Consider the following 27,152-nt stretch of genomic DNA (forward strand, 5'->3'; position numbering starts at 1 on the left):
TTATAAATTTATAGTTTGTTTTGGCTATGTTTTGCGTATCTTTTACTTTGGAATTTTTTGTACATTATGCTACTATTTCAGCATTTACCCATATTTTTCAATACACACATGAACTGGCAAAAATGGCACCAGGTTTCATATTATCCTAGCCTTATTTTTCATCATGTAAAGCACTTAAAATCTCACCTGGAATCCCAGGAGGAGAAAATCTAATCAGGTCTGGAAAAAAAATATGCTGGCAATCATTAATTTAAATGACTAAAAATTACGTTCAAATTATTTAAACAACTAGATGGGGGCCTAAATGTTTTAGATTATTTAAAAGGCTCCCTTGATACACACAGCACCTGTGTCTGATCTAACATTTACTTACTTGTATCCCAGCTGATGGCAGACCACAGCGGCATCCTTGTCAGTCCATCCATCATCACAAATAGTTCCCCACTGGCCATTGATAAAAATTTCAACACGTCCTTCTTTTTTATTTTCTCCATCCATCAATCTGATAGGGGGACCTGGTAGATGGCAAAAGCATCAGTAATCTTTTCTCTAAAAGAACCATCAGTCTGAAATCCCAATTGAAACGGGGCACACGAACAGTGGAATTGCCAGACGGGGATTAGAAAAGGGTGGAATCCCATTTTGCTCCGATTTTGTCCCTTCTCCAGAGAATAAATCTTTTGTACACAATTGGCAGGCCTCAACAGGACACTTGCCATCTGAAAGATGAGGCAAGTCCTGTTCATGCCTCAGATAAGGCCCCTGAACTCTTGCAGTAAAGGTAATCTATTCAGGGATAGATGGCTTGGCTGGACGTCAGTGGCTCAGTGCTTCCCTAGGACCAGCCTTCAAAATGTTGCCTGCCTCCATAGGTTCGGTCTATCTCAGCCCACTGCTCCAAATTTCCAGGCCTCCATCAGGTAGGGCAACAAAGCACCCCCACCCGCCCCCCTCCTCCCCCCCACCCCCCCCACCACCCACCCGCCACTTATAGGGATGAGTCACCTGTTCCACATATGTGGATAAACCTGCCCTCATAATTTGGGTCAGGACCTGGATCTTCCACCATCGGCGCATTTGAGACCCGTTTTGCTGCACTCCCGTCAACAGAGTGGGGCCAGCGTAATTTTGATCCGCGTGGTTTTCTGAAATTATGTTCCCAATCCCTGCAAAGCCCCGTCCATCTGGAGTGTATGTAAGAATGGCCGCATGAAGCCTCAAGTTCGGTGTCGATCAACGTTCACAGGAAGCACACCACAGGAAATCCATAGATGTATTTCCTGGCACTGCCAATCCCTGCTGGGATAGTTGGATTTAGGAATCATCCAAATAAGAGGGGACAATCTTAACTTAATCCATCCAGCTGGAAATTGACTGGACGGGAACAGCTGTCCATTTTCCACGCCACTTAATTTTATATTTGATCGGGTATGCATAATGGGCAAATGATCCTGTTAGAAGTGTTAGGTTAAAATTATCTTCAGAAATTAAGGCATTCGCCCCACATATTTTTCAAGTTGGACAGAAAGTCATGGGAGGCCCATCCAAGTTCCCTGTATGGGCCTCATAAAGGAGAGAGTCTACACTTGAAGCCTGGTTTCATAGATTACTCAAATACCATATATTGTACTTTTTTAAAGACAACATATTTCCAACATAGCTTTGCCCAATCATATTTCCTGTGTTTCCTGTACTTATGAGATCATATTGGATATAGTAAATATCAGGCTGTACTGACAGGGCCCACACCATGTTATACTGAAATTAATTTACATGGACAAGAAAATAAGCAGCACATTTGTGATATCTGGATCCAGCTGGTACATTCACATCTTTTTAAATGTAACAGACGTATATCTTGAGCAATTATATTTTCAGGTTGTGAAATTTTCTTGCTCTTGTAGAATTATATAGAGAACAACTCTGAGATTACATACAGGATCTTCTGGTAAGACCTGCTTGAATGTCAGAGGGAAATTAATTTGGCTCAAATATGTATTATTTAAAAGCTCTCCCCTTCTTTGGGGCCAAGTACCATCTATGCCTAAGAAGAAGGCAGAAGATGTCTCCCAGGCCCTCTACAATTGCTACCAGTTGTGGACAACTCTCCCTGTGACCTTCACTCCCTTTTCAACTGTGATGCAATGATGGGCTCCATTCAGCACCTCTTCACAGTGACATGCCAAGTGGAACAAATCTGCATTCCAATATTCAGTAATGTCTCTTCTATGACCATATGGAAGCTTCCATCTGACAACCATGCAGCCAGAGTTTCTGGGAGGAAAGAATTTCTGGGAGATTTCATGATACCTTGAGAGATTTCTACCATCCCTCTGCTTTTGCCCTCTCCCAGCATTGACCTATTTCCCTGGGTCAGGGCTCTGTGCAAGCATGTGCACGGTCTCCCACGAGCAATCCCCCTGTCAAGAGGAGGCCCCTGATGTAAAAAATGCCATGCTATAATGGGGAAACTTCTGCAACTCAGAAGATCAACCAAGGGGCAGAAGTGCTTCCAAGATCAGAAATCAAGATCCACTGAGACTGTGGCCTTCAACATTAAATTCGGTGGGAACAGAATGAAGGGAGAGAAGGCCTCTCTCTCTATGGTGGCACTTCACGGCAGCTACTGCTACTCTCCTGGGGTCTGACATCAATTTCCCTGGAAACAGCAGTAGCATAAGCAGCAAGAAGGTAAATCCACAGGGACCCCTCACCACCATCATTTGCATTCAGTAGGTAGGGAAGGAGTAGACAGTAGCAGTGGCTTGTGTGGGGGGACTGAAACCTTTATCAGTGTGGTGAGGCTGTGGTAAGCCTCACTGTGACATTCTACTCTTGCCCTTCTCATTGGGCAGAATTGCAGAGTAAGAAGCCCTCCAAAAGTGTCACCCTTCCTTATAACAAGGTCACCTTCAGTATTCACCACAATTATGGATATCGCCAATGGGAACCCACAACCATAAAGGCAAAAAAGAGCACCTAAAACATGTCAGAAATTAACAAGTTGTGGAAGGATGGTTTCAATAGCATCACTCAGTGTAATGACTTCAAAATGGAGAGTGCCTGTGGGGATAATGAATGTCAAGTCCATTAATTATGCAGAAATGAAGATTCAGTTTTGTATAAAAAGGAACAATCTGATGTGGATGCAGGGATTTGCCTGAAAATTATTTTGTCATTGCTACTTTTGATTCAATTAAAATCATCTTGACTGCACAAAATGTAAAAGAAAAATCCCTCTCTTTGAACTTTTTGCTAAGACTTTGTTGAGCTATGCTCACCAAAAGGAATTCCATGGATGTCATTCGCAGCATTGAGTGTGCAAATGACCGTCACATCCTCCTGGTGGCTGCAGTCATGCTTCCCCCATTCACTTCTGGGGCACAAAGACAGCAAGGATTCCTGACCTGAGCAGTGGACGTCATCCAAGTAAATAGGTCCAGAGCCTCCTTCAAACTGACCTTCCAGAGGATTCTGTGCATATCTGTGGGACAGTGGGGGAGAAAAAACAGTTGAAAGAACAACTGCTGGCTGCTCAGACAATTTTCTAATAATTTGTCTTCAATTCCATGAGATTCAACTTTAATTCATAGTATCTTATGAGGGACTTTATCAAATGTCTTCTAAAAACCCATATAAATAACATATTTACAGATTTCCCTGTCCATTATTTTAGTTCAGCTCTTTAAAAAATTCAATCAAGTTCATCAGGCATGACTGACCATTTACAAATCCATGGGCCTGAATTTTTCAGGCAGCAGGCAGGCTCGGCGGGAGCGGGCGGGGGCGATCGTGGTGCTGATCGCTGCCCGCACTCAGCTCCGCGCCGCCATTTTACGGGGAAGGGTCAATTAAGATGCGAGTGGTAGTGCTCAGTGCTACCTATGTGGGTGGGGGGAGGAGAGAGAGAAGGGGCCAACGCTCTTTTGCGTGAATCTCCCTGAGACATGGAGCTGCCTCAGGGAGAGTGAAGGGCTTTTGAAATGATTAAATAAATGGTTTTAAAATTTATTTGAACATGTCCCCTTGTGTGACTATGTCACATGAGATGGGACATGATTATATATTTAGGAAAAATGTTTTATTTAATTAATAAAAGCTTTAGGAAACCCCATCCCGCTCGTAGATGAGGTTTCCTAAAAAACACGAAGGCCGCTGGGCCTTTTCTCCTGCCCGCCAACCTTAAGGTTGGATGGGCATCGTTAACAATTGCCTTAATCACTTCCTTAATGGCCTTAATAGGCCGCTTACATAGTGAGACAGCGCAAAGACATCGGGACGCATGCCCGACGTCATTGTGTGTCATTTTGTGCGTCAGCGTGTCAGGCCCGACCCTGCATGCCAACTGAAGAATCCTGCCCATGGGCAGGATTTTCAGGTCATGGGGCGGGCACGGTGAGCGAGCCTGGGTACAGCCGGGAAATGCGCCACCGCCCCCGATTGGCTCCCGAATGCGATTTCACACTGGCTAGCCAGTTAACGGCCAGCCAGGATGAAACACACGCTGAAAGGCTCAGCACTGCTGAGGTGGGGTCGGAAGGAGGGCGAGTGCTGAAGTCTGCGCAGGCACGGGGGAGTGCGCAATGATAGCTCCCTGAAGGTAGAGAGCTGAAGAATTTAAAACCAAGAAATAAGGATGTAAACGTGCAGCAAAAAAAATGCCCACACTTTGGACTCACTCACCTAAACATACTGATAATAAAAATTCTGCCCAAACATTTTCATTTTGTTTTTAATTGATATCGGAAACCTCATCCCGCCCGCCCTTGGATGAGGTTTCCTCAAAAATCCAAAGGCCGCCTGGCCGATTCACCCACCCACCAACTGTAATGTTGGAAAGGCAGTGAAAAATCACCGCTAATTGAGACTTTAATGGCCTTAATAGGCCTCTTAATTGTTGGTGGGTGCGCTGCCGACTCTCGAGCACACCCGGCGACTGAAATGTTGCACGAGTGCGCGATGATGTCGGGACGCTCACCCGATGTCATCATGCACCATTTTACGCCTGCGGGATGTAAAATTCTGCCCCATGTTTTTTTTCTGATCAGCTAAAATTTTTTGAAGTATTCAATTATTTCACCCTTAATTATAGGTTCTAGTAAATTCCTCATGATAGGCTAACCAGTCTATAATTCCCTGGTTTCCCACTCTCACCTTTCTTAAATAGTTGAGTGAAATAAGCCAATTGTCTAACCTAATGGAATGGTTCCAGAATCAAGAGAAGTTTAGAAGATCATAGTTTGGCTATCTGCAATACTCTGACCTACTTCCTTTAAAACCCTGGGATGAAACCAGCTGGCCCTGGAAATTCGTCACTCGTTAGTGCCATTTTTAACTTCACTACTGTTCATTTGCTTACTTTAATTTTGGTGAATTCCTGTTGCTGATCCAATATTAAATTCCTTGGGATGTTTGACATGTTATCCTCTTTCTCTACTGTAAGTACTAATGCAAAGTAATTATTTAGCATATCCACCATGATTGTCATAGAAGCCTTGGAACATAGGAGCAGGGGTAGGCCATTCAGCCTGTCGAGCCTGCTCTGCTATTCAATTAATCATGGCTGATCATCTAGGTCAACGCCACTTTCTCACACTATCCCCATGTCATTTGATGTCATTAGTATCCAGAAATCTATCAATCTTTGTCTTGAACATGCTCAGTGATTGGGCTTCCACAACCCTCTGGGGTAGAGGATCCCAAAGATTCACCACCCTCTAAGTGAAAAAATTCCTCCTCATCTCAATCTCAAATGGCCTGCCCCTTCTTCTGAGACTGTGTCCCCTGGTTCTAGACTCACCAGCCAGGGTAAACATCCTATTCGCATCTGCCCTGTCACGTCCTGTAACAATCTTGTAAATTTCAATGAGATCAACTCTCATTCTTCAAAACTCTAGAGGATACACATCCAGTTTCCTCGATCTCTTCTCGAAAAAAAATCCCGTCGTCCCAGGGATTAGTCTGGTGAACCTCCATTGCACTCCCTCTATGGCAAATACACCTTTCCTTAGATAAGGAGACCAAAACTGTGCACAATAATCAAGGTGCGGTCTCACCAAGGTTCTTTACAACTGGCCAATTAACAGCCAGCCAGTGTGAATCACGCGCTGCAACACTGAGCGCTGCCGGGGTGGGGGCGGGAGGTGGGCGAGCGCGGAAGTTCACTCATGCACGTGGGTGCGCGCACTGAAAGCTCCCTTAAGGCACAGAGCTGCCTCAGGGAGCTGAAGATTTTTAAAAACATAAATAAAGAATTGAAAAATGTTAAAAACAGGTCCTTTCATCTGGCTCTGTCACATGAGCAGGGTTGTGTTATAAATGAGATTCAAATATCTTCATTTTATTTTTAATTCCTGTTGGAAACATCGTCCCGCCCATGGATGAGGTTTCATAAAAATTCCAAAGGCCGCCTGGCCGATTCGGCTATACAGCAAGGTTGGACGGGCAGTGAAAAAGTGCATTTAATAGGCCTGGTAATTGTCGGCGGGTGCGCTGCCAACTCCCGCGCATGCCCACCAACCGAAATATTACGCGAGTGCTCGATGACATCGGGAAGCTCGCCCGACGTCATCGCACGTCATTTTACGCTTGAGCGGGTCGGGCGCGAACCTGCCCCATGTAATACTTCTTTAAGAAGCAACATTGCCTATCTACCATCAAATTTTCAGTGTTTTTTCCAATCCACCAGTTTTCAAGAGGTCCAGGTTTCTGTCAGTTTTTAATAGGTTCACATTACTCCTGACCACCTTTTTTCCTAATATATTTGCTAAAATTTCACATCTAGTTTGATATCCATCACAAGTTTCCTTTCATACTCCCTTTTTGTAATTTTGTCACCCTTTTCTGTTATTTGTATTGCTCCCATTCACCAAAATCTTTTTCCATTCTTTCATATCTTTTCTTTCAGTTTTTACATTGACCATTATTTCTTTAGTCATCCTTGGCTTCTTTGTTTTGGCAAGTAACAACTGGTTCCATAAAACATTTAATTATTTTTTGAAAACCTTCCACGGATCTTCTGTGATAATACCCATTAACAGCTTTGCATAGTTTACAATGCACAGGCTCTCTCTCATCCCACTGAAGTCTCCCTTACCTAAATCTATGGGTTATTGACTGCAATGTCAAAGAGATTTTCTCATCAGGGCCTAAGAGTGATGGTTCAGTTGATGAAATCAGTAAGTAGCTGTATGCAACACCAAGGCCCCATGTTTGATCCCAGCCTGCACTGGGTTAGCTACCCTCACCTTAAGTGTTAAAAATTGGCCTCAGCACCATGGGTTAGGAAGAGGAAAATTGGCCTTCATTCTCATTAATGAAGCTTTCCTGTGAGGACTGCTGGAAGTGAACATGTGTTGAGGTTGGGCGAAGGCTGGATCTAGCTCAACTGTGATGGCATTGCCAGGCAAATTTCTGGAATCCTATATCATTAATGGCCACTTGGGCATTGTATTGGAAGACGCCTGCCATTTATGGCCATGTACCCCAGTGAAGTCAGCACATTCAGAAAAAAGAGTTGACAAGGAAGAAAACTACAAATAAGGGAGGGATAAAAGAGTTCCTTCATAAGAAAATAAGAATTAGGCCATTCAAACCTTGTGAGCCTGCTCCACCATTGAATAAAATCATGGCTGACTTCTACATCAACTCCATTTTCCAACTCTATCCTTATTTCCCTTGATTCCCTTATTATTCACAAAACTATCACTTTCAGTCTTGCACATGCGCAATGAATGTGCACCTACATCCATCTGGGATAGAGAATTCTAAAAATTCACAGTCCTCTAAGTTAAAAAAAAAAATCTTCATCTCAATTCTAAATGGCTAACCCCATATGCTGTGACTGTGATCCCTCAGCCTATAATCCGTAGCCAGGGGAAACAGCTTCTCGGCATCGACTCCATCAGGTCCTCCAAGAATTTTGACATTTCAGTGAGATCAGCTCTCATTCTTCTAAACTCCAGAGAATGTAGGCCCATTCTGTTAAAACATTCCTAATAGGGCAACCCTCATCACGGAAATCAATCTAGCAAACCTACATTGCACCCCCTAAGACAAGTATATCCTTCCTTAGGTAGGTGGACCAAAACTGTACAGAATATTGTAGGTATGATCTCAGAAATACCCTAAAAAAGTTACAGCAAGATTTCCTTACTTTTATACTCCAAACCCTTTCTTGGTATAAAGAAGAACATTGAACATACCATTTGCCTTCCTAATTGGTTGCTGTACCTGCATGTTAACCTTCTGTCATTTGTATTCAAGGGTACCTAATGCCAACTTTTACTAGTCTCAACTTATTAAAAATATTGTGCTTCTCTATTCTTCCTACCAAAGTGAAGAATCTCATATTTCTCCACATTATACTCCATCTGTCAGCTCTTTGCCACTCACTTAACCTGCCTACACTTTGCTGCCTCTTTGTATCTTCACAGCTTAATTTCCCACCCACCTTTGATTTTTTTTTATTCATTCAAGGGATGTAGGCTTCGCTGGCTGGGCCAGCATTTATTGCCCACCCCTAATTGCCCTTGAGAAGGTGGTGGTGAGCTGACTTCTTGAACTGCTGCAGTCCCTGTGGTGTAGGTACACCCACAGTGCTGTTAGGGTGGGAGTTCCAGGATTTTGACCCAGCGACAGTGAAGGAACGGCAATATATTTCCAAGTCAGATGGTGAGTGCCTTGGAGGGGAACTTCCAGGCTGTGGCGTTACCCTGTATCTGCTGCCCTTGTCCTTCTAGATGGTAGTGGTCATGGGTTTGGAAGGTGCTGTTGAAGGAGCCTTGGTGAATTTCTGCAGTGCATCTTGTAGATGGTACACACTGCTGCTATTGTGTGTCAGTGGTGGAGGGGTGAAAGTTTGTGGGTGTGGTGCCAATCAATCCAGCTTCTTGAGTGTTGTCAGAGCTGCACTCATCCAGGCAAGTGGAAAGTATTCCATCACACTCCTGACTTGTGCCTTGTAGATAGTGGACAGGCTTTGGGGAGTCAGGAGGTGAGTTACTCATCACAGGATTCCTAGCCTCTGACCTGCTCTTGTAGCCACAGTATTTATATGGCTAGTTCAGTTCAGTTTCTGATCAATGGTAACCCCCAGGATGTTGATAGTGGGGGATTCAGTGATGATAATGCCATTGAACATCAAGGGGTGATGGTTAGACTCTCTTGTTGGAGATGGTCATTGCCTGGCACTTGTGTGGCACGAATGTTACTTGCTACTTGTCAGACCAAGCCTGGATGTTGTCAAGATCTTGCTGCATTTGGACATGGACTACTTCAGTATCTGAGGAGCTGCGAATGGTGCTGAACATTGTGCAATCATCAGCAAACATCCCCACTTCTGACCTTATGACGGAAGAAATTTCATTGATGAAACAGCTAAAGATGGTTGGGCCCAGGACACTACCCTAAGGAACTCTTGCAGTGATGTGCTGGAGCTGAGATGACTGACCTCAAATATCCACAGCTATCTTCCTTTGTGCTAGGTATGACTCCAAACAGTGGAGTGTTTTCCCCCTGATTCCCATTGACTCCAGTTTTGCTAGGGCTCCTTGATGCCACACTCAGTCAAATGCTGCCTTGATGTCAAGGTCAGTCACTCACATCTCACCTCTGGATTTCAGCTCTTTTGTCCATGTTTGAACCAAGGCTGTAATGAGGTCAGGAGCTGAGTGGCCCTGGCAGAACCCAAACTGGGTGTCAGTGAGGAGGTTATTGCTAAGCAAGTGCCACTTGATAGCATTGTTGATGATCCCTTCCATCACTTTACTGATGATCGAGAGTATTCTGACTGGACAGTAATTGGCCAGGTTGGACCTGTCCTGCTCTTTGTGTACAGGACATACCTGGGCAATTTTCCACATTGCTGGGTAGATGCCAGTGTTGTAGCTGTAATGGAAAAGCTTGGCTAGGGGTGCGGCAAGTTCTGGAGCACAAGCCTTCAGTACTATTGCTGGAATATTAACATGGCCCATAGCCTTTGCACTATCCAGTGCCTTCAGCTGTTTCTTGATATCATATGGAGTGAATCGAATTTGCTGAAGACTGGCATCCGTGATGCTGGGGACCTCTGGAGGAGACCGAGATGGATCATCCACTCGGCATTTCTGGCTGAAGGTTGTAGCAAATGCTTCAGCCTTATCTTTTGCATGGATGGGCTGGGCTCCCGCATCATTGAGGATGGGGTTATTTGTGGAGCCTCCTCCTCCAGTGAGTTATTTTATTGTCCACGATCACTCACAACTGGATGTGGTAGGAATGCAGAACTTAGGTCTGAATCGCTTAGCTCTGTTTGTCACTTGCAGCTTCTGCTGTTTGGCATGCAAGTAGTCCTGTGTTATAGCTTCACCAGGTTGACACCTCATTTTTAGGTGGCCTTGGTGCTGCTCCTGGCATGCTCTCCTGCACTCTTTATTAAACCAGGGTTGATCCCCTGGCTTGGTGGTAACGCTAAAGTGGGGGATATGCCAGGTCATGAGGTTACAGATTGTGGTTGAGTACAATTCTGCTGCTGCTGATGGCCCACAGCACCTCATCGTTGCCCAGTCTTAAGTTGCTAGATCTTCTCAAAATCTATCCCATTTAGCACGGTGGTAGTGCCACACAACATGATGGAGGGCATTCTCAATGCGAAGACGGGACTTTGTCTCCACAAGGACTGTGCGGTGGTCACTCCTACCGATACTGTCATGAGCAGATGCAACTGCGGCAGGCAGGTTGGTGAGGACGAGGTCAAGCATATGTTTTTCTCTCTTGTTGGTTCCCTCACCATCTACTGCAGACCCAGTCTAGCAGCTGTGTCCTTTAGGGTTCACCCAGCTTGGTCAGTAGTGGTGCTACCGAGCCACTACTTGGTGATAAACATTGAAGTCCACCACACAAAGTACATTCTGTGCCCTTGCCACCCTCAGTGATTTCTCCAAGTGGTGTTCAACCTGATTCATCAGCTGTGGGGGGTGGCGTGGGGCGGCAGTACGTGGTAATCAGTAGGAGGTTTCCTTGCTGTTTGACCTGATGCCATGAGACTTCGTAGGGTCTGGAGTTGATGTTGAGGATTCCTAGGGCAGCTCCCTCCTCACTATATACCACTGTGCTGCCACCTCTGCTGGGCCTGTCCTGCCCCAAGATTGTGATGGTGGTGCCTGGGACATTGTCCCATGATTCTGTGAGGATGACTATGTCAGGCTTTACTAGTCTGTGAGACACAAGTTAGTAAAGAGGACTTTGCAGGGTTGTAGGGCTGATCCATTGCCAGATGGTTTGTCTGGTTTCATTCCTTTGAGACTTTTCAGCAGTTTGACACAACTGAGTGGCTTGCATTTTAGAGTGTGGAGGGCTTGGAATCGCATGTAGGCCAGACCAGGTAAGGACATCAGATTTTCTTTCCTAAAGGGCGTTAGTGAACCAGATGGGTTTGACAATTGTTTCAGGGTCATCATTAGACTTTTAATTCCAGATTTTTTTTTTACTGAATTCAAATTTCACCATCCGCCATAGTGGGATTCAAACCCCGGCCCCCAGAGCATTACTCTGGGTCTCTGGATACATAGCAATACCGCTATGCCACCACCTTCCCTGTTTGTATGGTCAGCAATCCTGAGTTCTTTACTCTCAGCACCCTCAACTAAGTCATAGATATAGATTGTAAATAGCTGAGATTCAAGCATTGATCCTGCGACGCTCACTACTTACCAACCTGACAATGGCCCCTTTGTTTCTGCTTTCTGTCCCTTAACCAGTCCTCAATCCATGCCTCATGTATTACCCCCTGCTCAAAAGCAACCTTCCATGTGGTATTTTATCGAATGCCTTTTGAAAATTCGAGTTTAGTTTTGTATGATTTTGGATTCCTTAATAGCATTTTAAGCATCGTAAAAAATGATGCCAACGTCACATATTAGCCACATTTATAATCACACCTACAATTTATATCTCTCATCCAAAGATCACTCGGATCACCACATAAGTCACGTTCCCAGAAGATTAAAAGCCCACGAGTTGTGACTTATGCACTGCATTTCATAGTATATTTGACTTAAACCTGATGTAAAAATAACTGTATCAATTATAAATAATTGAGTAACCTTAGCTGTTGCATTATCTTGTTTTAATCTTCACAGTCCTTTCAAATCTAACATTTCTGAAAAGTGATCCGCAATATGATGCCTTATCCTTTATTCCGCACAGTAAAGCAAATGCTGATTTCACACTGAATTAGTTAAAACAAGAAATGATGTCACAACCTCAATGTGGTTTTAATTATATCTCTAATTCCTGGCTCTCAGGTTTCTTCAATTTGATAGACAAGCTGGAGATAGAAAGCTCCTCCGGTACCTGAATCCCAGTTGCCTACAAACAACTTGAGCATTCCGCTCTGTCCAACCATCATCACAGACAGTTCCCCATTGGCCATCGTAATACACCTCAAGCCGTCCTTCATGACCGCCCTTCCCTCCAACTAGGCGCACTGCACCATCTGAACAATGCAAAAAATGAGCCAGGGTGAGTATATATAAGACACAATAAAAAAGATCAAAGCATCCAGTATAACAATATAATAGAAAGCTAAAAGTATTTTTAAAATTGTACTAATAAGTATTAGTTTAGGACAACTGTAATACAACATGCTTAATATTAAGTTCTGCAAATAAATTCACTCAGTGCTGCCAATTATAAAACTGCAACTTTCCCCTCCATCAAAGAGGATTTGTTGCAGTTGATGCATTTCATTAACCCAGCCTGAGAGGTCTCCAAATGACCATTGGAAACAGATGTTGCATGCACATAGGGGGCTATCTATTACAGTCAAGAACTTTTATTACCTAGTGCCTGGACAATTGATATCCTGCATGTATTTGATTAATAAAACTGAAGCTCGTCTACTCCCACCAACAGCAAAGAAAATAAGAGCAACTGCAGCCTTGCAAGGCACTTCCTACAAGCACACAAGTGAATTGTTATAAATAATCTAGCACTATATACTGAGAAGCAGAGTGCACCTCGACATTAACTCATCCTGAATGTTGCTTTGGGCCTATTGCTTTCAGAATCCTGTGCAATAATTCTTACTAATCACTTTCTTCTTTTGAAAGTGCAAAATCCAGGAATAAAACAGGGTATGCAAAACATCACTCTGAAACCTTTCAACTTTTTTTTCTAATCCTAGGTGCAGAAATCAAAGACATATTTTTAGGATGCTGGGGCATAACTTTTCCTCATTTCCATGAGCACAAAGCCTTATTACCGCACCATAGTTAATTATTTTGTTCTTAATTTGTACCAGTTTGCTAACTGAAATGAAGTTTTTAGACTGCTGTACGGTATTGTGCCCATTCACTGCTTTAGCCTTAACTACAATTACATTGCTCATATTAAAAATCAGTTGATTGTCTATACTTACCCCTAAGAGGGTTGCAGGACACACCTGCATCTTCCTTGTGCCCACAATTGTGTTCTCCCCACAAACTCTTTGGACACTGGTCTATAGAGAGCTCATTCCCTGTGCACTGCACATCATCTAGTAGTATCGGGCCGGAACCCTCTCCAAAATAGGCCAACGGCTGTGCTTTGGCTGGACTGCTGTGTGGTGGACAAAATGGCAAATAAATATTAAAGGCGTTCCATGTTTTCATTATTATTCCTATCTGCTACCAGTTATCCTGAGGGCAACAGAACATTGTCATGACATATAAACTTCTGCTGCTCTACAATCTAATCATACAAATGTTAACACAAACCTAGAGATCATGACCTATTTTGGATGTCAGGAACCTCACTGTAATACATTTGCATATTATTATAAGGCCAGCCCGCTGGAATCGTCCCCTCCATCGCTGGATCGTCCATGTCAGCTAGAAAACACGCTAACGCGTTTCATAACAGCATATATAAGGCGTGCGCTTGGTGGTGTCCTGCACTTCGGTTGGCACTTCAAGGTTTGTTAGTCTACCTTGCTTCCGTCAGCACTCGCAGTCATCAGCACCAGGCTTCACACACCTCACCACATCACTTTTAGGCGGGGCTCAGGGACAAGTCTCTACCTACCAGATTAGCCATATGTGGGAGGCTTTTCAATGGCTGCCGGGCTAGGGCTTGTTTGGGGAAGGGGGAGAAGTGGCCTCAGGCAAGGGAAGGGGCTGCAAGGTGAGGGCTGTACTGAGGAAGGTGGGTATCCCAGGGTGTGCGTGGGAACACATGTTGATCTGTGCAAGTAGCCTCAAGATGGTAAGGGCTGAGGAGGCAGTCTCCAGAGGAGATGAGGCCAAATGGACAATGAGGGCGTGTGTGAGAGAGTGAGTGGTGATGTCGCTTGAGCTGGCATTGAGTGGGATGGCAGTGAATGTGTGATGGGCTTGAGTGCGTGAGTTTAGAGTGATGAGATGGTTGCCATACCCTGGCTGCACAGATGAGATTATTCATCCTCTATCTGCATTGGATGGCCAACCTCTTCTGTGCAGCATTGGCACTGATCACCACTGCCATCACCTACCAAGCCGGAGAGGTAATGTTGCTGTCCCTCCTGCGGCCAGAGCTGGGCTAGAGGACATTACGGTGGGCCTCTACGGCATTCAAAAGATGCTCGTGGGCTGCAGTCTTCTTGCCTTTTGGGGCCATTTCTTCTTTGTTGCAGTCCTGGGCAGGAAGCACTGAGCGCGGCTGTACTTCAAATATGGTGCCTGGCATGATGAAGCGGCGAGGTGACGGCGTGGTGGGCGAATGACAGCCGGCCCGCCATCAAAATGATGTGTATCCCGGGAATGCAAAATTAATGCGATAGGTTTGGGATGATACAGCGTGAAAAGCAGCCATTGCGACCGGCATGTAAAACGTCACTTGTCACACCCGTTACTGCAATTAGTGCAAATCTGGGATGAGTTTGCCCATGGTTGTAAGTTCTTAAACTCAGATAAGCCATCAAAAGAAAAGGATAAGCAGATAGCATGAATTTCACTGTAGAGGTGGATTAAAAAATAAATAAGGTCGTGAGTGAGTCACTTTGCGCTTCTCTTTGTATTCATTTACAAAGTGGCATTGGTGAAGGCCAATCACTAGGTTGTCTGTGTATCTACTTCTCCTCTCAAACAGAAATACTTGTGTGCCAATGAGAGGCTCCAGGATGTACTGCTACCCGCCTGCCAGCCCCCTGACCAGCAGCGGTGGTAGGGCCATTTACGGTATTTCACTGGGGGCCTCTCTGTAGTTATTGTGAGAATCTGGGGGAACACTCAGGAATACCATGGAATTTCAGTTTAAAAACTTCCACAAAAAGAACTTACATTAAAAACTTGGAATATCATTCCATAAAACAACGTTTCATTGCATACATGGCACCTCCAGAAAAATAACATCAATAGGCTTCGGTCTGATAGGTCTCTAAATGATTCAAAGTAGATTTGTTTGCTGCCACCATGTGGCCTTATTGATATCAGGGATGGATAGTTAAGATATTTTACTCATGTTCAATTGCTATTAAGAACTCTGAAGTTAAATCATTCACTGATTCTGCTCTATAAATATTCACTAATGATTTTTCTCTCTTGAAGAACTCTACCTGTCCAAGTGAAAAGAATACTGAGGCTTTCATGAAAAGAAACTCTTATTCATTCGCCAAGCTAAATCAAATTCGTGTGTAGCATAACGGTTGGAGTGTTACATAGGCACATAGGACTTAGGAGCAGGAGTAGGCCATTCGGCCCTTCGAACCTGCTCCACCGCCATTCAATGTGGCCTGAACTTCACATTCCTGTCTGCCCCCATTACACATGACTCCCTGGCTATCAAAAATCTGTCTAACACTGCCTTGAATAAATTCAATGACCCATGCCTCCACTGCTCTCTGGAGAAGAGAATTCTACATACTAATGACCCCCTAAGTGAAAAAAATTCTCTTCATCTCCATCTTAAATGGCAGACCTCATATTCTTAAACTGTGTCCCCGGTTCTAGCCTCTCCCACAACTGGAAACATCCTCTCTGTATCCACCCTACCAAATCCCCTCAGGATCCTATATGTTTCAATAAGATCATCTCTCATTCTGCTAAACCTCCAGTAATATATCAGCGGTTCAGACAACAGTATGAACCAGAACAACAAATATTTGACAGCATCTATGGCGAGAGAAACAAAGTTAACATTTCAGGCCTGGGTTCAGCTTTCTGATGAAAGATATGTGTGTGTGTTGGTGTGGGAATGAGTATGTGTGTGTTTGTTTTTTTAATGTATTCATTCATGGGATTTGGGCATCACTGGCTGGGCCAGCATTTATTGCCCATCCCAAGGGGCCTTTAGGAGTCAACCGCATTGGTGTGGGTCTGGAGTCACATGTAGGCCAGACCAGGTAAGGATGGCAGATTTCCTTCCCTAAAGGACATCAGTGAACCGGATAGGTTTTTACAACAATTGGCAATGGTTTCATGGTCATCATCAGAGTTTTATTCCAGACTTTTACTAAATTCAAATTTCACCACCTGCCACGGTGGGATTCGAACCTGGGCCCCCAGAGCATTCACCCAGGCCTCTGGAATGTTAGTCCAATGACAATGCTACTATGCCACTGCCTCCCCCTATGTATGAGTGTGTGTGGGAGAGTGTGTGTGTGTTTGTGGGAATGAGTGGGGGTGAGAGTGGGCAGCCCAATTTTTAAAATAATTTCTTCAAAGGGCGATAAGGGGGAGGTGGGGGGAGGTTCTATCTTGGAGGGCTGCTCTTTGCGGATTGTGGGGGTAGTTCCATAAGATAGAAACCCCTTTTTTCCCATCTGCCTGCAGCCTTAAACCCACCACCCACACCCCACCGACCTTCTTCATATCCTGCCCAAACCCTCTCTGCCCAAGACCCTGGATTTACCTGTTTCTGGGCATCCATTGTCCCTTCTTATTCATTACAGTCCCAGCAGCGCCCGTTAAAGAGCTCTTGGTGCTGCTGGGACTGATGGAGCTGCCGGCCAAGCGGATTGGCCAGCAGCTCCTGAGGGCGGGACCTCCTCCCTAGCGAGGGACAATTCCCACACTGGCCCTGTTTAGCCCACCTGCAGCATGTTATGGCTGCAGGACAGGCCAGCATGGAGCGGGTCGGCTCCAAGCCGACTTTACTCCCGGGGTGACGAGCTGTCCGCGCACCCCTGTCGCCCCAATACCCCTCACCCCCGTAATATTCAGCCCTCTCTCTCTCCACCAATACTGCCCAACCGACTGTGTATTTTCAGCATATTCAGTTTTTTGTTTCAGATTTCCAGCATCCACAGTATTTCACTTTTGAAATATTTGAACACTTTGGCTTTGAGTGCCTTATGAACCTTGAGATGGTTTCACTGATTATAATTCGCTCTAACCAATAATTTCATACAATACGCCATTTAGAAGAAATGGAAACAGAACTGAGATCCAAAATCTCATTAAGTGATTTTATAGATAGGTTAACTTCAAAACATGTTGTTTTATATTCACAGAGCATTGTCCCTCATCCTATACGAAGGAAGGTGAAAGTGGAATGCTTACCTAAGGATTTTCTGGAAGAATTATTACAGGAGACAGATGCGTTGGGGTCACCACGAGGTATAAAAGTTCTGCCCATTGTGGTTCAGATTGCTTAAACGTGTAAGACAGGCCCTTAGCAGGATCCCCAATGGCAACAGGGACTCCGCTACTGCCAAGGTAGAAAGGTGCAGGCGTGAAAACTGCTGCAGCACCAGGAAAAAAAGGAATCCTTTTTAAAGGGAGCAAGAGTGTCTTGAAGGGTCTTTTTAAGAATTTGACAAGCCTTGTGATGAGCCACTGGACTTCTAAAAAAAAGGTACGAATGGAGTTAAAAGAGGGAAAGGATTGTTCTAGTAGGAATCCCACTATCCTGAGTGGAATTGCTGCTGCTGGTCCAGGGTCCACTGTATTCCCTGTTCTGGTAGGAACTGGAATTAACTGTGATGATAGAAAGAGGAAAATCAGATTGTTTCCTGAGCCTCACCTGCCTGTCGTCTAGGTTTGGATGACTTACACCTCTGCATTTGGGGAGTGAGAGGAATCAAGGTGCACTATATTAAAAGCAGGTGAGGTATTCCTGCCAGATTTTCGTTCGTTTTCCACTGCTTAAACCTCCTGAAACGTCACCAGGCCTGGGCGGTGTTGGTCCCAGAATACTGAAGGAAAGTGAGGAGGAGATAGCAGAAGCACTAATGATAATTTTCCAAAATATTTGAATTGGGAAGTGTTCAAGAATGGGGAAAAGCGATAAGACATTTATCAACTTGTCAGATTTAGTTCGGCACTAGGTGAACTCCTGGAAATATAATCGAGGATGAAATTAGGCATGGGCTAATCGGATAGATTCTGCATGGATTTGTAAAGGGCAGGCTGTGCTTGATTAGTTGTAATTGAATTCTTTGAGGAAATCAAAGGGGTAGGTTTTGACTGTGATAGTGTAAAATGGGTGATGGTGAAGCTATGGAAATAAAAATTGGGAGAGATATAAAACAAGCTGCTGATTCACTGTCACCTTTTTTACAATACCACACAGTCAAAATCTACCCCTGAGAGTGCACAGAAAAAGGGCATATGTGAAGTTTCAGAAGGAATATGTTAAATTGTCACATGAGAGACTTAAAGCTGGAATTTCCTGTGCAGCCTGATTTTTTTTAAGTTAAATGTAAAGAAAGGGTGCTCCTTGGGGACTGCTCAGACATATAGCTACTTTTTTCCTTTAAGGAAATATTGTTCCAAGACTCATTAACTTCCATTCTGAACAGATGGAAAAGTTAAAAGATAAAAGTTTTTTTTCCGGAATATAATTTTCACTACAATTGCCTGTTCTGTTAAAAAATTCAGCTGACACAAGGGAAATGGAATTCCACCATTACCTCAATGAGAGATATATGGAAAAATCACTTGGTAGCAAACATTTGATTCGTTAAATTGTAGTACCGTACGTAAGGGTGCTCTTTTTGGCCCATTAGGAATTCATTAAACTGTGAACTATCAATATTCTTTCCACCAGCACTAGACTTGAACCCTTGGGTCAAATGGTTGAAAAGACAGCTCTACATCTCAGTCTACCACTCACATTCCCTCGTAATGTTAGTTTGGGTCATAGGCACCATTCATAGTCCTCTTGATTATTCGCAGGAACTATGGCTCAACAGAACAGGGCTCTTTGAATTTCCTCACTCCCCAACCCCCACCACTCCGCCAGAGACAGAAGCATCTGCTACTGCGTGCAGTGCTCCATTTAGCAGCTCAGCTGAGAACTGCTAAAACTCACCACAGAAAATAGGGCAGATTCAAATTAGTCACAGTTGAAAGCTGAATCCACAATTCCTTGCGTTAATAATTCAGAGCTGTCTGCTTCAACAATCATTAGTCGAACAAACTCCCCAAGTCTTCAGACATTGTTTGGTGGGGGGATAATATCAACATGGGAACAAGGAGTAGGCAGCTGACACCTAGACAGCACAGATAGTTTGTGCTGGTTGCTGGGAACACACCAGGACTGGGAGCAACAGTCAGGCTGACCAAATCTTAAGGAATAAATGATGGGACACTTCAACTGCGGGAGCATGCGGGGGTGGAGGGGGCAGAGGTGTGGAGGGGTCGGTGAGAGTGGAGCAGGAGGGTGGGCGGGGAGAGAGTGGTCCCACCGCATGTACACCATCAATCTAGTAGTCCCACTCTCCCCGCACTTGCTCTCCTCCTTGTAGCCACCGGAAGGAGCTCAGTGCACCTACGGAAAAGGGAAAAAGACACAAAGGCAGCAGCACAGTAATTAGCCCTCCCTCCCTCCCCTCTGCCCACCCCCCACCCTCCCCCCCCCCCGCCAACCCCGCCCCTCCCCAACAGACAGTAGTTAGCCACCCTCTCCCTTACTCCCCACAAACAGTAAATGGCCCCCCCTCCCCACCCACACACAGCAATTAGCCCCCCTCTCCTCTAAACACATAGCAATTAACCTCGCCTCTCTCTCCATAGAGTAATTAGCCCCCTCACTCCCCCACACAATAAATAACCCCTCTGCCCCTCCCCACCACACAGTAATTACCCCCCTCTTCCCCTCCCCCATCACACACATTAAATTAGCCCCCTCACCCCTTCCCCACCACACAAAGTAATTAGCCTCCTCACTCCCTCCCCGCCACAGACAGTAATTACCCCCTCACCCCCTCTCCCAACACACACAGTAATTAGCCCCCTCGTCCCCTCCCCACCACACAGAGTAATAAGCCCCCTCACCCCCTCCCCTACCACACACAGTAATTAGCCCCCTCACCCCCTCTCCCAACACACACAGTAATTAGCCCCCTCGCCCCCTCCCCCACCACACACAGTAATTAGCCTCCTCACTCCCTCCCTACCACACACAGTAATTACCCCCCTCTCCCTCTCCTCCACCACACACAGTAATTAGCCCCCTCTTCCCCTCCCCCACCACACACAGTAATTACCCCCTCTCCCCCTCCCCCACCACACACACAGTAATTAGCCCTCCCTGCCCCACTCTCCCCAACAGATAACAGGCAGGCAGGAACTGAAAGGCAAAGTTTGAAGCAGTCACATTACCAGCATTGGGCAGAATCTTCCAGGCCCACCAGCAGTGAGAAGCTTGGCAGGCAGGGGAACTTAGTTTGGCATGAGGCCAAAAATCAGTTTCCTGACTGCGGAATAAACTTTTGCGATTCTGTTCTTGGGGCTTTAAAAGTGTACACTGTCAGGAAGCCCTTTCGAATGCATTGGTATGTTATGCATACTCATTCAAAGGTCAGCTTGCCAGAATTAAGAGCCCTCTCCAAATTAAGTTCCCCGCCAGTCAGAGATTAGAACATCCACATTTATGACTGCATAAGTGGTGTGCACCTGGCGAGGTTAACTTCTTCACTGACTTTGCAGTGAGTAGCCATTGCTTTGACATGTTTGGGTTCTGCTCTGAAATGCCAGCTTCTTGATTGAGTTTGGGTGCTGGTTGGCCAAGCTGTGTGAAGGCTGGACACGGGAGGCAAGCTAATGGTGGAAGGATGTCAGGGGAAGGAAGACAGACTGTCCGGGAAGGGTGGAAGGTTGTCCGGGGAAGGAAGGCAGACTGTCCGGGGAAGGGTGGAAGGCTGTCTGGAAAAGGAAGACAGACTGTCCGGTGCAGGGAGGAAGGCAGCAAGGGAATGCGAGGGTGCAGGGATGTGGGATGAAGGGAAGGGCCTTGCTTGTTGGGCCTGAGGGTCCCATGATTGAGTGGGGGAGTTTCTGGGCAAGAGTAGTGGTAGAAAGATGGCAGGGTCGGTGCTGTCTATGGTGAGGTCCTGTGGGTTGAATTGAGAGTGCTAGGCAGCGGAGGGAAGACTCATATTGAGAGGGGGAAGTGGGATGCGCTAGGTTGTTGGATCCAAGGTAACGGGTGCCTGAAGATTTCATGGGCAGGTTCACAGAAAGACAAAACAGGTGGCTCGGATAACGGGAAGGGTGAGGGTCAGGGTGGGGACGGGGACAGTAATGGGTGTAGGCTCAGAGAAGAGGGAAGGATGTGGAGGGTGACGGTTATAGGTGCAAGGCTAACGGGGGTAGGTTGAAGGGTGACGGGGAGAGGAATCATTATGTTCAGCGGGTCAAGTGTGATGGGGGGCATTTGGTGGGTGACAGTGGGAGGGTGGAAGATAGAGGAGCCTGTCTGGAAAGTCACGCACACCATTGTTTCAAGGCTCTTCCTTACAACACAGTTGCTCTGTACATGTGAATCCTCGGAGTGGGAGGAGAGTTTTTCGGGTGGGTGGAGTTCAAGGTGAGCACAATTGGCTGACAAAAGGAACACTCTAATGATCATAAGCCAACTGGATGAGAACCGTGCTCAGCTGTGTTCTCCTCTCTATGGTGAAGCCCACATGGCGTCAAGTTTGTTCCCGACTCATGGGTCACATAACATCGAGATCACAGCCAGGTCGGGAGCTGCCATTCATTCTGTGTGATTTGCCATCTGCTGCTGTCAGAGGGAGGGATGAAGGGAGGGAGGGAGGGAGGTGGATGACTCCAAGGGGCATGGCTGGTGGACAGCAGCAAACTCCCGACTCCAAACCTCCATCCTCCTGGGTGAATGGGCTCAAGTGCTAAGTCTTTCTATGCTGTCAAGGCAATGGTCCCTCTATAGAGTCTCAAATGTAGTGGAGGCAAACTGAATAGTGTCTGAGGTTAGAAAACCAAATAATAATGGATAAAAGCAAAAAAACTGTGGATGCTGGAAATCCAAAACAAAAACAATAATAAAAATACCTGGAAAAACTCAGCAGGTCTGACAGCATCTGTGGAGAGGAACACAGTTAATGTTTTGATTCCGTATGACTCTTCAACAGAACTAAGGAAAAATAGAAGAGAGGTGAAATATAAGCTGGTTTAAGGTGGGGGGTTGGGACAAGTAGAACTGGATAGAGGGCCAGTGATAGGTGGAGATTGCCAAAAGATGTCATAGACAAAAGGACAAATAGGTGTTGACGGTGGTGATATTAGCTAAGAAATGTGCTAATGGTGACATTAAGGGTAGAAAGCAGGACGAGCAAGGTACAGAGAGCCCTAGTGGGGGTGGGGTGGGGAGAAGGGATTGAAATAGGCTAAAAGGTAGAGATAAAACAATGAATGGAAATACATTTAAAAATAATGGAAATAGGTGGGAAAAGAAAAATCTATATAAATTATTGGAAAAAAGGGGGATCGGAAAGAGGGTGAGAGAGTTCATGATCTAAAGTTGTTGAACTCAATATTCAGTCCGAAAGGCTGTAAAGTGCCTAGTCGGAAGATGAGGTGCTGTTCCTCCAGTTTACGTTGAGCTTCACTGGAACATTGCAGCAGGCCAAGGATGGACATGTGGGCATGAGAGCAGGGTGGAGTGTTGAAATGGCAAGAGACAGGGAGGTCTGGGTCATGCTTGCGGACAGACCGAAGGTGTTCCGCAAAGCGGTCACCCAGTCTGCATTTGGTCTCTCCAATGTAGAGGAAACCGCATTGAGAGCAGCAAATGCAGTAGACCAAATTGAGGGAAGTGCAAATAAAATGCTGCTTCACTTGAAAGGAGTGTTTGGGCCCTTGGACAGTGAGGAGAGGGGAAGTAAAGGGGCGGGTGTTGCACCTTCTGCAGTTGCATGGGAAGGTGCCGTGGGAGGGGGTTGAGGTGTAGGGGGTGATGGAGGAGTGGACCAGGGTGTCCCGGAGGGAATGATCCCTGCAGAATGCCGCCGGGGGGGTGAAGGGATGATGTGTTTGGTGGTGGTATCATGCTGGAGTTGGCGGAAATGACGGAGGATAATCGTTTGAATGCGGAGGCTGGTGGGGTGATAAGTGAGGACAAGGGGGACCCTATCATGGTTCTGGGAGGGAGAGGAAGGTGTGAGGGCGGATGCTCAGGAGATGAGCCGGACACGGTTGAGGGCCCTGTCAACCACCGTGGGTGGAAAATGGAAATGTCTCAATAGCTAACTCTGCCTGGAATCTAATAGCTGTCAGATTGTCACGGGGCTGTCTGCTGCATTGTACCCCTGCTATGGGCTCTGCATTTGCCTCAATGACAAGAGGGAGGGTTCTCTCACCTGGCTGTCATCACCCCGGTCAAAGAGCATTGTCTCCATGCGCAGTCACATATGAGCGGGAGGAACACTCATCTCTGTTCCTCTAGGATGGCCTTCACTTGGAAGGGTTGGGGTGAAGATGTCATGTTTAGACAGAAGCCAGGCACGAGGCTTAGCACTGGTTTGATGGCTCTGATATGGAGGCAAATCTGCAAAGAACATGCTCACTAGATTGATCATTGCAACTTGTTCACAGATCACTGAGGCCTAGATGATGCAGGCTCCAAGTAACATTTCTTTTCTACTGGCTCTCATCCAGAGAGCGAGGCGAGCCTTGGTCCAACCACAGATATACCCGCAGGTAGCGCACCTATCTATGGATGAGCGAAAGGCAATGCTGGAGTTGCCTTAGGATGTCCCAGAATGTGTTTGTTCACATCTACCAGCTTCTCCACAAGGACCTGAGGCTGCAATGACTTGGAGACAATCCCATGCTGGTGGCATTAAAGGGCACCCCTGCCTTAAATCCTTTTTCCAGTGGCTCCTTCCAGGGCTCCACTAGGGACCTGTGCGGCATCTCCCAAAGACACACAAGTGCATCCGGGAGGTGGCAGATGCCCTGTTCAGGAGAGCGCACCAATTTGTCCAATTCCATCTGGATCCTGAGAGCCAGGCTGCAAGAGCTTTGGGTTTTGCAGCAATCTCAGGTTTCCCGCAAGTGCAAGGGGCTATTAACTACAGACATGTGGCCTTGAGAGCTCCCTGGCAACAGCCAGTCACACTCATCAATAGGAAAGGTTTCCACTCTTTGAACATGTAGCTGATATGCGATCACAGATGTAAAGTCCTGTATGTTTGTGCTTGCTTCCCTGGGAGGTCTCACGATCTCTACATTCTCCTCACTCCCAGGTGCCACAGGTTTTTGAAGGACCTCGGCGTTGTAGGGCTAGCTCCTTGGGGACGAGGGATACCCCCAGAGGATTTTGCTGATGCCTTCTGCAGAGTGCTGCTGAGGAGAGCTACAATGCTGCACATGCCTCCATCAGGCCCACGATTGAGCACGTGACAGGCCTCCTAAAGATGAGGTTCAGATGTTTGGAACACTCAGGCGGCTCTCCAAAACCACAGAGAGGGTCCCAGATCATCATTGTCTGCTGCACCCTACACAACCTCACGCTACAAAGTAGGGGCATGTCTTGGCTGAGCGAGACATGGAGGACTGTGATGTCCTCCAACATTGAGGATGATGAAGGGGATGGAACTGACAAGGACCAGGATGTAACTTAGGCACATGCAGAAGCCATAGCAGGGATATGATGCAGCAGACAGGCCTGTGACAATCTGATAGCTAACAGATTCCAGGCAGAGTAAACTGCCGAGACATTTTCTTTGTTATTTGGTTCTCTATTCTCTGCTGGCTGGCAGGCCCCAGCTCCTTGTTGGTTACAAACATTATACTTTTCTCTAATACACCATGATTTATGATATCTGAATTAAGCTCCGCTACTTAACGTCTGCCCTGCTGCTGGTTTGATTCTTTGCATCGGCCGAACTTTGCTGAGATACAGAGCCCTGCTTTTAAACGCGCACATTCAAACCTGCACAGCACTCCATTCTCCCTTGACCTCGGGAACCTGTAAGTAGAAATGAGATTTTTCCCATGCCCTCACAAAGTCTGTATGCATGGCAACTCGGAAGCAATATCAAATCTAAAGTCAGAAAATGCTGGATAAACTCAGCAGGTCGAGAAACATCTTCGTCAGATATGGACTCAGAACGTTAACTCTGTTTCTCTCTCCACAGATGCTGCCAGACTTGCTGAGTTTTTCCAGCATTTTCTGTTTATATTTCAGATTTCCAGCATCTGCAGTCGCCAGGGATGACCTCCTGTCATCCTCACACCTGCTCCCAAAGGGGGGCAGACCTGGCAGAGAGCATGTTCAGGCAGAACCTGATGGATGGGTCCACAGGGAGGAGCAGCATGAGGACACCATTTGGCTCCTCGAGATCGCTCCTTCATGTAGATTAATCAGTGAAGATTGTGTTCCTGCCCCCGATTACCACTTGCCCATAGTAAACCCATATCCCTTCCCATCCTTATCATGCCGGAAGTTTTGAGCCCACTCATTGAGAGTGCCTCACCTGCACTATGGGTTGCTGAGTAGCAACCACTCCGGAACCTCCAATCGCACAGACGCCTTAAAGTCTCAGTACTTAAGGCCTTAGTATTAGTGCAAGACCGTGGTCCTTCATTCTGGACACCCCAGCCCATCTTTCATGCATCGACCCTGCAGAGCTCTGTTCAAGCTGCTGGTACTTCACATGGATGACCTTACAGTCCTTGTTATGGTCCAGCAAACAGGTCCATTCTACTCTTTCACATCTCATGAACTGATACCCCGGTCCTTTAATGATGTCCGATGCACTCTGGTTGCAAACCATTCATGCAAGGTCTAGAGGTCTACTGTCAATCTTGATAAGGAGACGAGCAGGCCAAACAAATCTCCATGTGAGGCCTGACAAAGGCTTCAGTCAACTGCACACACATCTCTTAAATCCTATTTTCAAATCCCTTTTGCAATCAAGGCTAACTTGCCCATTGCCTCCTTACTTGCAGCCTTCACCTCCATGTTCGCTCAAAATGACAAACCACCAAGACCGGCCATTAACGTTAGGACGTGCCCACCACTGCTTTCTCCAGATATGTAGGGAAGTCTCTGGGTTTCTATTGTTAAGAAGACAGTGTAGAGCTTCACTCTCTCAGCCCTGAAAATGCATCTTCAGTGTTCCTTGCCACTCACAGAACAGGTTTTACTCCCCTGAGTATTCGTGACATTCATCTACATCCCATATCAGGGCAACAGCAGCAGGAGCTGCAATGACCTCACTGAACACATTTCCAGAGGTCAGGATATGGTGAGCTGCAAGTAATGGCTGGCATGGTGCATGGCCAGGACGCACTCACAAATGATGTCCAGGGTTTAATCATACACATGTGGGATTATTGAATAATGACTGTTGATAATGTGAGAGAACTGAATCTATGGGAGTTCATTATCAGACTCTGATGGGGGCCCAAATTCTACACCCTTATATGCCCGCGACCATTGAAGCAACTAGCAGCATGATAGAATCCAGGAAACTTCTAAACTGTACAGGTGAACATATCTTTACAAGTGCCAAAGCAATATGCAATGGTTGTTCACCTATGTGCCCTCAAAACTTCTGTATCTTTCTTTTTCTATTCGTACATCTAGGTGCAGCCCCAATGTCCATAGCAGAGGTGGAGGCAGCCAGCTGATGGCTATGCCCTGTTGACTGTGATGACTTTGGCGGGCCTCCTCTAGTGGCTTGAGGCCTAGAGAGCACTGGCCTGCTAAGGGCCTCCAGCTCAGGTGCAGATGCACCATCCTCGGCCTGACCTGCTGGAGGCGATGGGGTCACTGGCAGAAGGGAGGCGGAACAGCAGGGCACCCTTGGAGTGTCTTGGGATGAAGCCCCCAGGGTGCCCAGCTGGCACTCCTCCTCCCTCTCAGTGTGCAATGGCACATCCCTAACTCCTTGAGGAGAAGGAGCACCTGGGGGGAGGTTGAGGTGCCCCGTCCCCCTCTCACCTAGCCACTATTGCACTGCA

General features: G+C 46.2%; 1 protein-coding gene across 1 annotated transcript in view; it reads right to left on the bottom strand.

The window, feature by feature from the left end:
• The window catches only part of prss12 (serine protease 12), a 251,895-nt gene that overhangs the window by 78,951 nt on the left and 145,792 nt on the right, over nt 1-27,152 (bottom strand). The window contains exons 5-8 of the mRNA XM_078546933.1: nt 13,400-13,578; nt 12,334-12,475; nt 3,282-3,484; nt 374-515 (exon numbers count right to left, since the gene is read on the bottom strand). Coding sequence (XP_078403059.1) covers nt 374-515; nt 3,282-3,484; nt 12,334-12,475; nt 13,400-13,578 — 666 coding nt within the window. The remainder of the gene's footprint in view (nt 1-373; nt 516-3,281; nt 3,485-12,333; nt 12,476-13,399; nt 13,579-27,152) is intronic.

The sequence above is a fragment of the Cetorhinus maximus genome, chromosome 1, assembly GCF_964194155.1.
Source record: "Cetorhinus maximus chromosome 1, sCetMax3.hap1.1, whole genome shotgun sequence".
Taxonomy (NCBI): domain Eukaryota; kingdom Metazoa; phylum Chordata; class Chondrichthyes; order Lamniformes; family Cetorhinidae; genus Cetorhinus; species Cetorhinus maximus.